The following is a 14,466-nucleotide window of genomic DNA, read 5'->3' as shown; positions in this document are numbered from 1 at the left end:
AAACTAACTAGCAAAATAAAATACATAGGATGGAAGCATGGTAAAAAGAGGTGGAGGCGGACATGCGACCATGGGCAACACGCCTTGGGCAAGTATGACCGTGACATATGACATCCAATTAATCTGAAAAAAAAAAAATTGACACCTAAAAAGTTTATAATATTTATTTGTATATTATTTGTTACTTGATTGTGCATGAGTCGATCAAATATTTTTCAGTATATTAGCAACTTATTTGCCGACTGTTCAAAGACAGCTAATACACCACTCCATCTAAAATTAAAAAATATACAATTAATTTATTTTATTATATAAAAAGATAACAAAATAAATATATAAATAAAATAATACCTAACATTGAGTGGACGATGATTTGGGACCTGTAACTGGACTTATGGTGCTATAATTTTAAATCTTTCATAAGTCTATACTTGTAGCAGTATCAAGGCTCCGCTATTTCCAACGCTTGTGTATTATAGCTTGACAAAGTTCTCTATAAAGCCATACAAGATAGGCCCCACCCCACGAGTACGTACCAATACGCTCGAAATTAGACAGCGGTGGGAGAAACATAAGATGTACCAGAGTGTTCGACCTGTACACGATTTAGGGTAGTCGTGGACCCTGTCCATGATTACTAGACAATGCTGCATGCTTGTAGACGTGGCAGTTTATGAGTGTTGTCACTACTAGATGTGGCAGATTCACGTGGTGTGAAGAAAGTCGTGGACCTTATCCACGATTTAGGGCTAATCGTGTACAAGATCCACGATTACACTACCCCATTTTTGTCAATAATTTCAGTTCAGCTCTATTTTTGTTAATAATTATTAAAATAACGTTATTTTAAAAAATATTCCTTGGTTTGAAAATTGAAAACACTTCTAAAATTTAGACAACGATACAAAGAAATCAATAGGTGGATGTAGTGTTTATGATCTTAATTTTCAAAAACTAAAAACTAATTTCGTTTTTTGTTTTTGGTTTTTGAAAATTAAGACTATAGACACTACTTCTACCTCTAAATTTCTTTTTTGTTATCTAGTTATTACCAATGGTTTAGAAAACTAAACTAAAATTTAAAAACTAAAAAAAGTAATTATTAAAAACTTGTTTTTGTTTTTGAAATTTGGTTAAGAATTCAACTATTATACTTAACAAATATGCAAATTATTGTAAAAAAAAAAAAAAAAAAAGAGAGAGAAAATAAGCTTAATTTTAAAAAACTAAAAATGAAAAATGAAATGATTACCAATAGAGACCCAAATAATTATTACATATGGCTTAAATGATTTATCAAACAAGATCTATATAATTTTTTTTTTTTTTTGGATAACATGTGAGGTAAGGATTAAATCTCTACCTTCAAGATTGATAATGTTTGTCAATTGAGTTATACTCATGTTATCAAGGACACCTATTTAATTAAAATATAAAATAATATTATATAACATAACAATTTTTAATGTGGAATATGAAGGGGATAGTTATGGGTGTGATGTCGCTGAAGTTAAGAACGAAGATCGAAATTCATGACACCCTTTGTTTTTTTTTTTTTTTTATAATTATTTTACCACTTATTTTAAGCGTGTGTCAGAAACTTCCATCCCACAGTATACGTGGCCCACGTTCCAAACCGTCTGTCACTTTATCTTACCCGCAAATTCTTCCTATTATTATTATTATTATTTTGCAACTATCAATGTATACTTATAAATTTTGATGATTAATTGTTGTATTAATTTAAACAAGATTAGTAGTATCAATTTAAACCTCGAAATTGTATCAACTTGGAGTTCATAAACATATTAATTTAAATCCTAAACTTTCATAACTTTATTTAAGTAAAATATAATAGATGATTTAAATTGATATAATTATTAATTTGAGATTTAAGTTGATACATTTATGAAAATTTATGATTTAAATTGATGTAATTATTAGTTTAGTGTTTAAATTGATACAGTCCAAAATTCAAAAGTGTAAATTGATACTTATTTATTTTTACAAAATAGTTTGTTTTAATAGTAGATCGTGAACCCTTTTCAATTATTTTGTTAGTTAAAATATCATTTTCAACCCCTCTAAATTTCTTTCTATTCTATTTATTTTAAATACTTATCTTTAGAATTGTATTATTAACCCGTCGTAGATTTAGTACATATAATTATGGGGTGTTTGGATTGACTAGAGAATAAAGTAATTTTTAAAAAGATCATTTTTATTTAAATTCTAAAATAAATTTTGAAAATGTTTTAAAAGTTATTTCAAGTAATACACTTTTTTTTAAATGATTTATTTTTAAAATTAAATATTTGAAAAGTTAATCCAAATATATGGTTAGTTTATTATTAATATTTTCAAAACAAATTAATTTGTACAAGCATTTTTTTTTAATTTTAGAAATATATTTTTCAAGGTTATTTTCTTTCAAAAAATATTATTAATATTACTTAATCAATTTTTTTTAAAAAATGACTTTTATAAATTATGTTTAAAATTTATGAAAAATCTAATTATTAAATTAAAGTTTTATTGAAAATATAGAGAGTAAATTTGGATTATTGAAAATTTCAAACCACAAGATGTAGACTAAAATCAAGGTATATAAAGAGCAAAATTTTATTTTGGTATTTTTTTTTTTTAAAAAAAAATCCTACTTTGATCATAAATTTACATTTTAGTCTAAACATTCAAAATAACTATTTTAATCCTTAAATTAAAGAAAAAAACAATTATTTTTTCACCAGTTTTCATAATTACTATTTTAGTCTTTGAAAAATCATTTTGGTTATCATTATAGTACTCTTTAATTAAAAAAAAAAAAAATAGAATTACCAAATACTCTTATTGTCTATGTGGTTTAAATACATGCCCATATTAACACGAAGCCATGCTATCAATTTAAAACTAATGCATTTATTTCAATTACATTTATCAAACTCTCTTTTATTTATTATTATTATTATTATTGTGTTCTATAATTATACACGTACCTACTAAAAGTCTAAAACTAATTAAAATTGAAGAATTTAATAAACATGTGAACGTATATAAATATGTAGCTCAACAAAACTTTCCTTTTTCCAATGAAACCTATATATTTGAAACTATTTAGCCATATTTCAAATAGGCCGGTGAAGAGAGTGGAAAAAGAGGAAGGAAAAAATAAAAAATAAAAAATCAATTTGATAATGTGCTTTTTCAATTTAGTCGGTGTAATTTTAAAGGTTATTTTCAAATAAAAAAAATGAATCAACTTATTTATAAATATAACAAGACGTGACTGATCATGATAGACTGTGATAGACTACTATAATCTATAACTTAGTGATAGAAGTCTATAATAGTCTATTACGGTAAACATTGAAAATGTTTTTAATAGTTTTACCATTTAAAATAATTACCATAATTTTAAATATCCAAATCTAATCTTCATATTTTTAATAAATCTTAAATTTAACTAGATTGTTCTTTGGATTTTTTCAAATATAGAAAAATGAATAAAAATATTTATAAAATATATCAAAATTTCGTAATCGATAAATGATAGACAATGATATATGTTGATAAACTTCTAGCATTATCCATAAGTGACATTGATATACACTTATTTATAAGTATCTGAAATTTTGTTATATTACTTAAATATTTTAAGCAACTTTGTCATTTAAAATAATTTCCCTCATTTATTTATTATACATTTTAAAAACATATTTTATACATGATATTGTTAATACTATTTAAATAATTTCGATAACATTAACTGTGAGTAAATAAAACTAAAATAACGAGACAAGAATGATTTTTAATTTTAAAAAAATATTAAACCAATTAAATAATAAGATTTCAGAAACAAAATAGGCAGTTTGATTCAGATCGGATTCGAGCCACGTGTCGGATCTTTAAATAGCATTTCAAAATCGACGCCCCTAAAGTTTTCACCTTCAAACCCCCAACTCCTTCCCCGTTTTTCTATAATCATTTTTTCCCTCGTTTTTCTCTGCTCCGCCCTTTGCCGTTGGCTGTGTCGGAGACCACCGGAGGACCGCCGTCTCTGCCTCTTAACACACGCCGCCTCCCCCATTCCGCTTTACGCCATCGTGTTTCTCCGGTGTTAGCCAACGGCTTGTATTCTCAATATCCTCTCAACGCCCTCCATTTTTTGATTTCCGATTATATTAACTCAATTCGCTCTCTACGATTGCTGAATTTCTTCATTTGCATTTTGGTTGATTCATCTTCATTTTTTTTTCGTTTCTGGGATTGGTGTTTAGTTTTTGTTCGGCAATAATGAACGGTCATGATACGGAGCCGTTGGTGTACGTTCACGGCGACCTCGATTTGAAGATCATTGAGGCGCGCCGTTTGCCTAATATGGATTTGCTATCGGAACGTATTAGGCGGTTTTTTACTGTTTTTAGTTCTTGTCAGAAACCGTTTTCCAAGAAGAAGGATAAGGAGGATCACCAGCACCACCGGAAGATTATTACTAGTGATCCTTACGTCACCGTCTGTCTTGCTGGAGCGACGGTTGCTCGGACACGAGTTATTTCGAACTCGCAGAACCCTATCTGGAATGAGCACTTCAAAATCCCTCTTGCTCATCCGGTCTCGCAGGTGGAGTTTCATGTCAAGGATAACGATGTGTTTGGTGCGGATTTGATTGGTATTGCAACAGTCCCTGCGCGCAGAGTTCTTTCTGGCGAAACCATAGATGATTGGTTTCCGATTATCGGTTCATTTGGGAAACCGCCGAAGCCGGATTCGGCTGTGCGTTTGGAAATGAAATTCACAAAGTGCGAGGACAATCCTCTGTACCGTTATGGCATTGCGGCCGATCCCGAACATTTTGGCGTTCGGAATTGCTATTTTCCGATACGGCATGGGGGTTCAATAACGCTTTATCAGGACGCACACATTCCTGATTCCATGTTGGAGAAGATTGAATTGGAAAATGGATTGTATCAGCATGAGAATTGCTGGGAGGATATATGCCATGCAATTTTGGAGGCTCACCATTTAGTATACATCGCCGGTTGGTCCATATATCATAAGGTGAAGCTGGTGAGAGAGCCTTCAAAGCCGTTGCCTAATGGTGGGAATTTGAACTTGGGAGAGTTGCTCAAGTACAAGTCACAAGAAGGGGTGCGAGTCTTGTTATTGGTTTGGGATGACAAGACTTCCCACAGCAAATTCTTCATTAATACGGTGCGCGTTCTATTAAATCCATGCCTTTTTTTTTCCTCTTATTTTGGTGGCATTGTTCAAAATGAAGGAACTCTGCTTTGCGAGATGCCATCCTTCTGTTTTCTCTGTTATGTATGAGCGTAGTTAGTATCATCTCCAAGTCAATCTGGGCTACGCATGAGATGCAATTATGGAACTTAGGTGTGCGTGCATGCGTATGTTTTTTTGAGAATGCAACGGAAAACTGGGCGAGACCAGTACATTTTAGGTGGGTTTGTGCTCTGTATGGCATCTGGCTTGTGAAATTTCTCAAATTTGCCAGTTTATAAGTAAGACACTAGTCACAAATTCCAATCATGTTCCCTTGTAACATTTATTGGACAGTAAAAAACGAGATTCATGTTATTAATTTTAGTCCTAGAAGTTGTGCATGCAGTTCTAATGTTTCAGGTATTAACTGATGTCTCGGTTAGCACATTCCTTACTATCAGGGATCCCGATAAAGAGTTTGTGGCTAATGCTGATGGTAGCTAATATGAATCTTTTATGTAGAACTAAAGATGAATAACAGCTGTGTTCTTTAACAACAAAGGAAAAATAATCCATGAAGAAATTCCTTGGTGGTAAAGGACGAATATCAGTCATATGTGAAGAAGCTCAGCGTCTTCTAGTTTCTTGTATTTCCCTTTTGTGGATTATTTGACATCATCATACCATGTTAATGCCTTGTAAGATGGTTGTTCTGATGGTTTTTAAATTTGAATTTTAATTGCAGACAGGAGTGATGCAAACTCATGATGAGGAGACCCGGAAGTTTTTCAAGCACTCTTCTGTGTCATGTGTGCTGTCACCCCGATATGCCAGCAGTAAGCTTAGCATTTTTAAGCAACAGGCACGCTTTATACCATGGTTCAGTTACATGTTGGTCTTCACCAATTTCCCCCCGCTTTGAATCATATTAAATTGTTGTCCTATGGTAGTCTCACTTTGTTTAATGTAAAAATCATTGAATTTCTTGAGGAAAATGATTCATTAGTTGTAGTTCACTCTCCCTCTTGCCAGTTGCACCATTTAGATTTAAAATTTTAGTAATACCCCTCTTAATGGATTTATTTGGAAGGTTGATAAAATAAATATCTGATGCAGATTTTGATTATTTGTTTTAACTTACTGCTTTGAGGAATGTACTCTTGGGTCACATCACAATAGTGAGGACTTTGTGGTATGCTCATACTTAACCTAGTTTCTCCTTTCGTGCAATGTCTGGCTGAGAAAGTAAGCTTTTCTATCTCACTGAAGAAAGAGAATCGTCATAAGAGCTTGGTGACACAATTTGTAGATCTTTCAGGAGGCATTATATAATGATGAAAACACCATTTATGAGTTATGTATTTTCACTTGCCTTGGAATATCGAGTAGTTTTATATCAACCTATTGAGTGCATTTTCGATAGAGAAGGGTTGCCATGCTTTCTTGTGAACTTAGGTTGACTTGGGTGTGGGTTGGATCATTTCAGGGAGGTGGGGGATCCCTGAAGTAGTTTTAATCCTTACCTTGTGAATTCATCGATTTTTCTCCTCCCTCCATGCCATATCCCCTCCTACTTTTTACCGCTTTGACTTTGTTATGTTATCAACTCAGGGGTGGGGTGGATTGGATGATGGGAGTGGGACACACTGATCTTTTTTGCCTTCCCCATGCCATATCCCTTCTCTATACATTTCCTGCCTCAATTTGAAATCTAGTCATTATAACTGGTGGACTTTCTTCTGTCCACTATTATTTATTTAATTATTATTATTATTCTTTTGGGGGGTGGGGGGTAAATCTCTTCTCTATTGACTTGGATCTTTGAAATTTTATGGGGGAAAAGTTTCTGGAGATGATGTACATTATTATGAGCAATGCACTGAACTTCTTTATCTCATTCTTCAGGTTGTTGGAACGCTTTTCACCCATCACCAGAAGTGCGTGATTGTGGATACACAAGCATCTGGAAATTACCGGAAGATAAGTTCTTTTATTGGAGGACTTGACCTTTGTGATGGCCGTTACGATACTCCCGAGCATCGGTTGCTAAAAGATCTTGACACTGTATTTGATAATGATTATCATAATCCAACTTTTTCTGTGAGTGCCTGCTGTAATTAGAGCATTTGTTAGTTTAGTCCTCAAGTTGTGCAACCTACGAAAAGTAATTGATGCTCTTGCAGACTTAACTAATTTCTCTTGTAAATCATCTGACAGGGAGGTACTAAGGGTCCTCGGCAGCCATGGCATGATTTACATTGCAAAATTGAAGGGCCTGCGGCATATGATGTGCTTACTAACTTTGAACAACGATGGCGGAAAGCCACAAAATGGTCTGAATTAGGTCAGCGGTTCAAAAGAGTATCACATTGGCATGAAGATGCTTTAATAAAGTTGGAACGCATATCTTGGATACTTAGTCCATCTCAGTCAGTCCCCAATGATGATCCTATGTTATGGGTTTCCAAGGAAAATGATCCTGACCATTGGCATGTTCAGGTTGATGATTGTAAATTCTGACGTGGATCTTATGCAACTTCTGGATTTTAATAATAATGACCGGGTGAACAATTCTTCATTTGATAGGTTTTCCGATCCATAGATTCAGGATCTTTGAAAGGATTTCCCAAAGATGTTTTTCAAGCTGAGTTGCAGGTCTGCTGTTTTCTTGTTTGAGTAAATTAACAAATGTATTTTTCACATTGATTGCTCTAGAGTACTCGACTGCCTTTACTTCTGAATTATGTCTAAATTGTTTGTGCTGTATATTTTCGTTTTGGTTATTAATCGTGATGTTCTCTCTTTGCAGAATCTGGTTTGTGCAAAAAATTTGGTTATTGACAAGAGTATTCAAACAGCATATATTCAAGCAATAAGATCTGCCCAACACTTCATATACATTGAGAATCAGTATTTTCTTGGATCATCGTTTGCCTGGCCTTCGTACAAAGAAGCAGGTTTTACTACCACCAATAAAGCATATACTTTAGTTTGGGTAACGTGTCTTAGTCTGACATATACATTGATACTTTTGACACTTTGACGCATAGTGGATTTTAAAACTAGTGTGTGCGATCTTTTATTTTTATGATCGTCAGAAACACTTTCTTTCGAACATGGATATGCAGAAGTATATAAGAGAATAAAATGTTAATGAGCAAAAACTTGGTAGTTAAGTGACATAATTATTTGTTGAATTATTTTTCTTACTCGATGAAACTCTTTCTGACAGAGTTTGCATTGATTTTCAAGGGGTCTAAATAACTTTTTTCCTTTTTCCTTTTCATTAAATTATCTGGGATGCAGGTGCTGATAATCTTATTCCTATGGAGTTGGCGTTGAAGATTGCTAGTAAGATAAGAGCCAATGAGAGGTTTGCTGTCTACATTGTGATACCAATGTGGCCTGAAGGGGCTCCCACTTCTGTTTCTGTGCAAGAAATCCTGTTTTGGCAGGTAATGAGGTTAGATGTCATTGTTTTGTATTATAATCTTGCAATAGTCGTACCCTTTTGTAAGAAGCGAATAGATTTGTGAATTTTGAGGACACCTTCATGCTGTTGAATTTTTGGTTGCCTCGAGTTTGCTCATCTAGTATAAAAAGTAAACTTCAACAAGCTGGTTTGACCTCCTTAAATTTGAAATTACTGTCATATTTCCAGGGTCAGACAATCCAAATGATGTATGAAGTCATTGGACGAGAGTTGAAATACAAGAATCTTGAGAACGCTCATCCCTCAGACTACTTAAACTTTTACTGTCTTGGCAATAGGGAACCACACGAGGACTTAACATGTTCCTCTGGTCATTGTTCCAAGAGCGAAGACATGGTAATCACGTGTTCTGAAACTTCTGTGTTTTTCATATGAGTACATAGAGATGAACTTAGAAACTCATTCATTTCTATGCTGGCTAAGTTAACCAAACATGTCGAGTTGGCATATTAAACAAATGCTTCTCTGATTTCATAAATGGTCAAATGGTCTAGCCTCGGCCTAATTGGCGTGCCATGCTGCAGGGAATATAAATTTTAGTTCTACAGTCACTGCAAACTAGTTTATTGTGTCCTGAGAACATATAATTCTCAATTTTCAGGTTTCAGACTCGCAAAAGTTCCGTAGATTCATGATATATGTGCATGCGAAAGGAATGATTGTTGACGATGAGTATGTAATAGTAGGGTCAGCAAATATAAATCAAAGATCAATGGCTGGTTCAAGGGACACTGAGATTGCCATGGGTGCATATCAACCCACTTACACATGGGGTAAGAAGAAACAACATCCACGAGGCCAGGTTTGCTCACAACTCTGTCTGAAAATTCAATGGATAAAGACCATCCCAAGTATTTCGAATGACATTTAACTAAATTGATGTCTATGTCACAGATTTATGGCTATAGAATGTCGCTCTGGGCTGAACATTTGGGAAACATAGACGATTGCTTCAAGGAGCCAGAAAGTTTGACTTGTGTGAACGCAGTCAACAAGATAGCTGAAGATAACTGGAAGAAATACACAGCAACAGAATATACGCCATTGCAAGGGCACCTCCTTAAGTACCCGATCGAGGTCAGCAAAAGTGGGAAGATAGGTCCGTTAACTGGACACGAGACCTTCCCTGACTTTGGTGGTAAGGTCCTTGGAGCTCGATCTAACCTCCCTGATGCTCTTACTACATAAGCTTTTACTCTTCTCGTGGCTTCTTATCAATTTGACTTCTATTTTGAGTTCAATTCTCTTCACTTTCAAGCATGGGAAAGAGAGGCGTATTTGTTCAAGGATGGAGCAGAAACAAAGCCCTAGTAAATTCTTCAACCAATTCTCATAACTTCTCTTTGTTATTAACATTGTTTATAACCATCAAAGGGTCAATTATTCACTTCCCTGATTTGTTTAATTGTATTCAAAGGTATCCCTACGTTCATTCCTTCATAACCTTGGGGGAAAATGTATCTAATTTTATTTATTTTAAGCTATACTCTTTTTAGGGTCTGTTTGGGGTTTTGTTAAAAAATATAATATTTTTTCAAACTATTGACAAAAATAGGGTATATGAGAAAGTATTTTTAAAAATAGGTGGATCTTGAAACTTTTGACAAAAGTAGGGTAGTGAAATGGTGTACGGGGTAATTGCCATGTGGCAAAATCGTGTACGGGGTACACGATTACCGTTTAATTCAGTCAGTACCACGTCAACTGACTTAGTTGACCGGTCACATGGAAACACGTGGACCGGGTCCACGGTTGTCATAATTGTGGTCTCAGTCCACGCTTTTTTTTTAAATAGTTTGACTAATTATTATTTTTTAATTGGAGATGTACAACAATATTAAAACTTTAGGAACGGGTCCACAAATTCCTTCATTATTAAACATAATTATATATTTAATTTACAATTAAAAATATAATTATTTTGCATTCATATTAAAAAAAAAATGTCATGATATTAAAGAAGATTTACAATTAGTTTTTTAATTTACAATTTGAAAATGAAAGTTTACATGAAATTTAAAAACGACCCTCTGGCCCTTACTCCTCATGGGGTTGTCTTCGTGTCCCTCTAAATTAGGTTCTGTTGTCATTTACGATGAATACGTCGTCTTGTTTGTTGAATAATACCTTCTATGTTGACCAATGTTTGGGGTAAGTTGTGTTGGACTGAATATTGTTGTACATAAAATTATTCTGTACAATGAAAAAAATAAATATTAAACAATATTCATATCATATATATAGAAAATGTCTGATTTTAAATCTCTTACCATGCAGTAATAGTAAGTGCCGTCAAGATAAATCGTCTCGTGATTGAATTGTACCCGAAAAAGTAGTCATCTGATACAGTTGACCCATTTGTTAATTCTCTTTGTGCACAACGATCATGTCGTCCATGCTAGTAAGAATATATTCCGTGTGGATTCGATGCCAGTTTACCTCTCAAATCAATATGGTGTAGTGCTAAGAGTATATAGGACAACGAAGGTATTGTTTGTCGCAGACCGACTGTCTCAACACTATCTAGATGATGTTACTCTACTATATGGAAGCATATAAGATGGCTAACGGTCAACTAGATGTTTCACCATCACGACAGTAATTAGGTAGAGATGACCAAATCTGTTGTGTATGGCGTCCAAATAATTTGATTAAAAAAAAAAAAAAAGATAAGTGTACATCCAAAATGTTTTAAATATTCATTTATATATATATATATTTGTTACCTGATTATGGATTAGTTTGTCAAATATTTTTCAGTACACTAGCAACATATTCACTGACTGTTCAGAGGCAGCTAATACATCACTCCATCTAAAATTATAAAAAATACAATTAATTTATATTCTTACATAAAATGATAATGAAATAAATATATAAATGAAATAATACCGTGGACGATGATCTGGAGTTTGTAACTGGATTTGTGGTGCTATAATTGGAAATCTATCATAAACACATGTAGTAGTATCAGTGGCCCTGCTATTTCCAATGCTTGTGCATTGGTAGCCCGACAAAGTTCTCTATACAACCATGCAAAACATGTACCACCCCACGAGTATGTACATTCGAAATCAGACAGTAGTGGGAGGAACATGAGATGCACTAGAGTATTTAACTTGTCAGTGAACAAAAATCCTCTAATAAGTTGTATGATGTATGCTCGTGCATACCTACGTCTGCTGATGTTGTCGGCATCGGGAGGTAATTCTGGAAACTGGGACGCCAACTAGGGGATACTCAATCTTGATCCTTTCAGATCATCTGGTAGAACGTCTAAGAGATTTTCACAAACGTTCTTCTAGTCATATTGTAGTAAACCTGTCAATGGTTGCCCATCCATTCGTAACCTAAACTGTATGGCTACATCCTGCAGCGTGATTGTACATTCCCCACAAGGCAGGTGAAATGTATGGGTTTCAGATCTCTAACGCTCAACTAAAGCAGTAATAAGGTGCCAATCAAGTTGTGGATAAAACCGATTTGTGCAACCCCAAGAAAACCTGCCTGTTCAACGTAGGGAATAATGCGGTGATCAAAAGGGATAGTATATTATGCAGACGCCTCCCTTCTCCGATAACTCAAAACTACTGTGGAAGAACTATCCCATACTGATTGTGAACGATGCTTATTTTGTTGATATAATTGTATAGAATTAGAAGGACCAGACTCCATTACCTAAGAAGTTCAAATTACATTACATAATAAAATCCATCTCATAAAAGATACATAAAAAGTACATAAAAAGATACAATTACATAAAAAATATAAGTACGTAAAAGATACAATCACATGAAAAATATAAGTACATAAAAAATACGATTACATAAAAAATACAAGTAAAAAAAAAAGATACACCTAATGACTCGAAGACAAAGCACCTAATGTACGTTGTGGACAAGTACGTCTGTTATATCATTCTCTCTTGAAAATTGTACGTCGAACTTTTTGGCCTGCCTCTCTCCAATCCATTTCATATTTTTTGGCCGATCCTGTTCTCTTAATAAGTCCGCATTTGGACGAACTTCTGTAAATGATAATTCTAGTCAATAATCTGGGTATTCTATTGGATGGAAGCGGCCTTCATAACGTCGCTTGAAATTGGACAATTTGTAGCATTCATCAATAAGTGGTATGTATATCATACGCATGTAATTACAAACTGCAATTACAAAAGAGCATGGAATCTTGAATGACTGCCACTTATTACAAGAACATGTTCCTTCTTTCAAGCTCAAAACTTGGGTATGTTGTCCTTTATAGAGGAAATCATACTCATGCCAATTTGTACTTCAAAAGTTTGACTTTCCCTGTCAATAGATGTCATCATATGCACAGATGCTCGTTTTTCCCACCTCTTAAGTTTTCTTGGGGCATTTTCTGTATACATGTCCCCACGATCGAGTGTTTCACTGATTTCTTGTCTTCGACATTCAAAATACAGTATTGTGTGATAAAATATTAGCCTAACCAAAGAAATAATGGTAACATTTTAGCACTTTTGAAAACACCATTCATGCATTCAGATGCATTGCTTGTCATCCACATATAGCGATACCCACCGTCATGTGATTGGGTCCATTTTTCCAAGTTAATATCTGAAAAATATTCAAGGCATTCAGGGTGCAATTGTTTCAATTCTTTCATGCACCGAATGAACTTGCGCCTTTGGTGTTGATTTTCTGCCTTAAATACCAAATCTTTTAGTTGCTTTAATTTATATTTCGTATTGAAATTGTTGGCAACATGGCGAAGACAATATCGATGGTACGCTCTAGATTCACTCCAATCAATTTTCTCATTATTAATTGCAGTAAGAATGCCCTTATGTCTTTCAGAAATCAAGCAAATACTATATATTTGGGTAACATATTCACACAATGCCTACAAAAAACATGAACAACTGGATGAATTTTCACCTTCAACAATAGCAAAAGCAAGGGGAATTATATACCCGTTTGCATCAATACATAAGGCGGTCAATAATTTTCCCTTATACTTTCCGTAGAGATGAGTTCCATCGATATGGATTAATGACCTACAATGTTTGAACTCTTCTCTTGTAGGACCAAAAAACTCGACCAAAAATAGTCATACCTGGCACATCAAAGGGAAGGAAAAACCAATATGTTCATGTTCCTAGATTGTAATGAACAAGAGCACTCAACCAATACGAAAGCTTTGAATATGATTTCTCCCAATCACCAAACACAACAATCAAACGCTTTTCTCTTGGCTTGCCACACCCGTCTATAATTAACATCATATCCATATTGTTTTTTTAATTGCTTCTTGGAGTAGGGCCACAGGTACTCCAGAATCAACTATAACCAAATTTTGGATTTCAATACTCATAAAATTTAAACCAAGCTGTGAATGATCCTGTGTCAATTCTGAAAACAAACATGAGTGTTCCCCTTGAAGTTTGTTGATTTCAAACATCCCATGAGTTTTACGCCGACATGCCCGTAACCGCACAATCATCACTCCATGATTTACATCTAACATACCAAAGATCTTGATTTGATTCCACTACAATAATTTTGTAGTGTTCTGTCACACAATATTTTTTTACAGCAAGCTGTAAATCTTCTTTAGTATTAAACAATTCTTTTTGTATTAAACTACAATTATCTACACCTATATTCCTTTCTTCCAAAGTAGACCCTAGTTCACATGTTGAATTTGTAATTCCGACGATACCAACTCAAGATCATGTTCGTTTCCAAATAATTCATCAACTTCTCATTTCC

At 33.9% G+C, this 14,466-nt stretch overlaps 1 protein-coding gene across 1 annotated transcript; it reads left to right on the top strand.

Annotated features, from left to right (window-relative positions):
• The first annotated feature begins 3,950 nt into the window (after positions 1–3,950).
• LOC120075163 (phospholipase D delta-like) lies at positions 3,951–10,213 on the top strand. Its single transcript, XM_039028345.2, has 10 exons — positions 3,951–5,211; positions 5,966–6,082; positions 7,126–7,320; positions 7,438–7,719; positions 7,807–7,875; positions 8,030–8,177; positions 8,527–8,675; positions 8,882–9,049; positions 9,315–9,515; positions 9,608–10,213. The coding sequence occupies exons 1-10, from the start codon at positions 4,294–4,296 to the stop codon at positions 9,899–9,901; spliced, it is 2,541 nt and encodes an 846-aa protein (XP_038884273.1). The 5' UTR covers positions 3,951–4,293; the 3' UTR covers positions 9,902–10,213.
• Positions 10,214–14,466: the final 4,253 nt, after the last annotated feature.

The sequence above is a fragment of the Benincasa hispida genome, chromosome 4, assembly GCF_027475165.1.
Source record: "Benincasa hispida cultivar pf3 chromosome 4, pf3_genome.v1.1, whole genome shotgun sequence".
Lineage (NCBI taxonomy): Eukaryota > Viridiplantae > Streptophyta > Magnoliopsida > Cucurbitales > Cucurbitaceae > Benincasa > Benincasa hispida.
Note: the sequence above shows the minus strand (reverse complement) of the source record. Positions and strands in the feature narration are given on the sequence as shown.

Excerpts from the sequence above, each read along its gene's own strand:
- LOC120075163 (XM_039028345.2), top strand. The coding sequence starts at position 4,294 with ATGAACGGTCATGATACGGAGCCGTTGGTGTACGTTCACGGCGACCTC. Across the intron at positions 5,212-5,965 it reads GCAAATTCTTCATTAATACG|ACAGGAGTGATGCAAACTCA; the intron begins GTGCGCGTTCTA and ends TTTTAATTGCAG. Across the intron at positions 8,178-8,526 it reads GCCTTCGTACAAAGAAGCAG|GTGCTGATAATCTTATTCCT; the intron begins GTTTTACTACCA and ends TCTGGGATGCAG.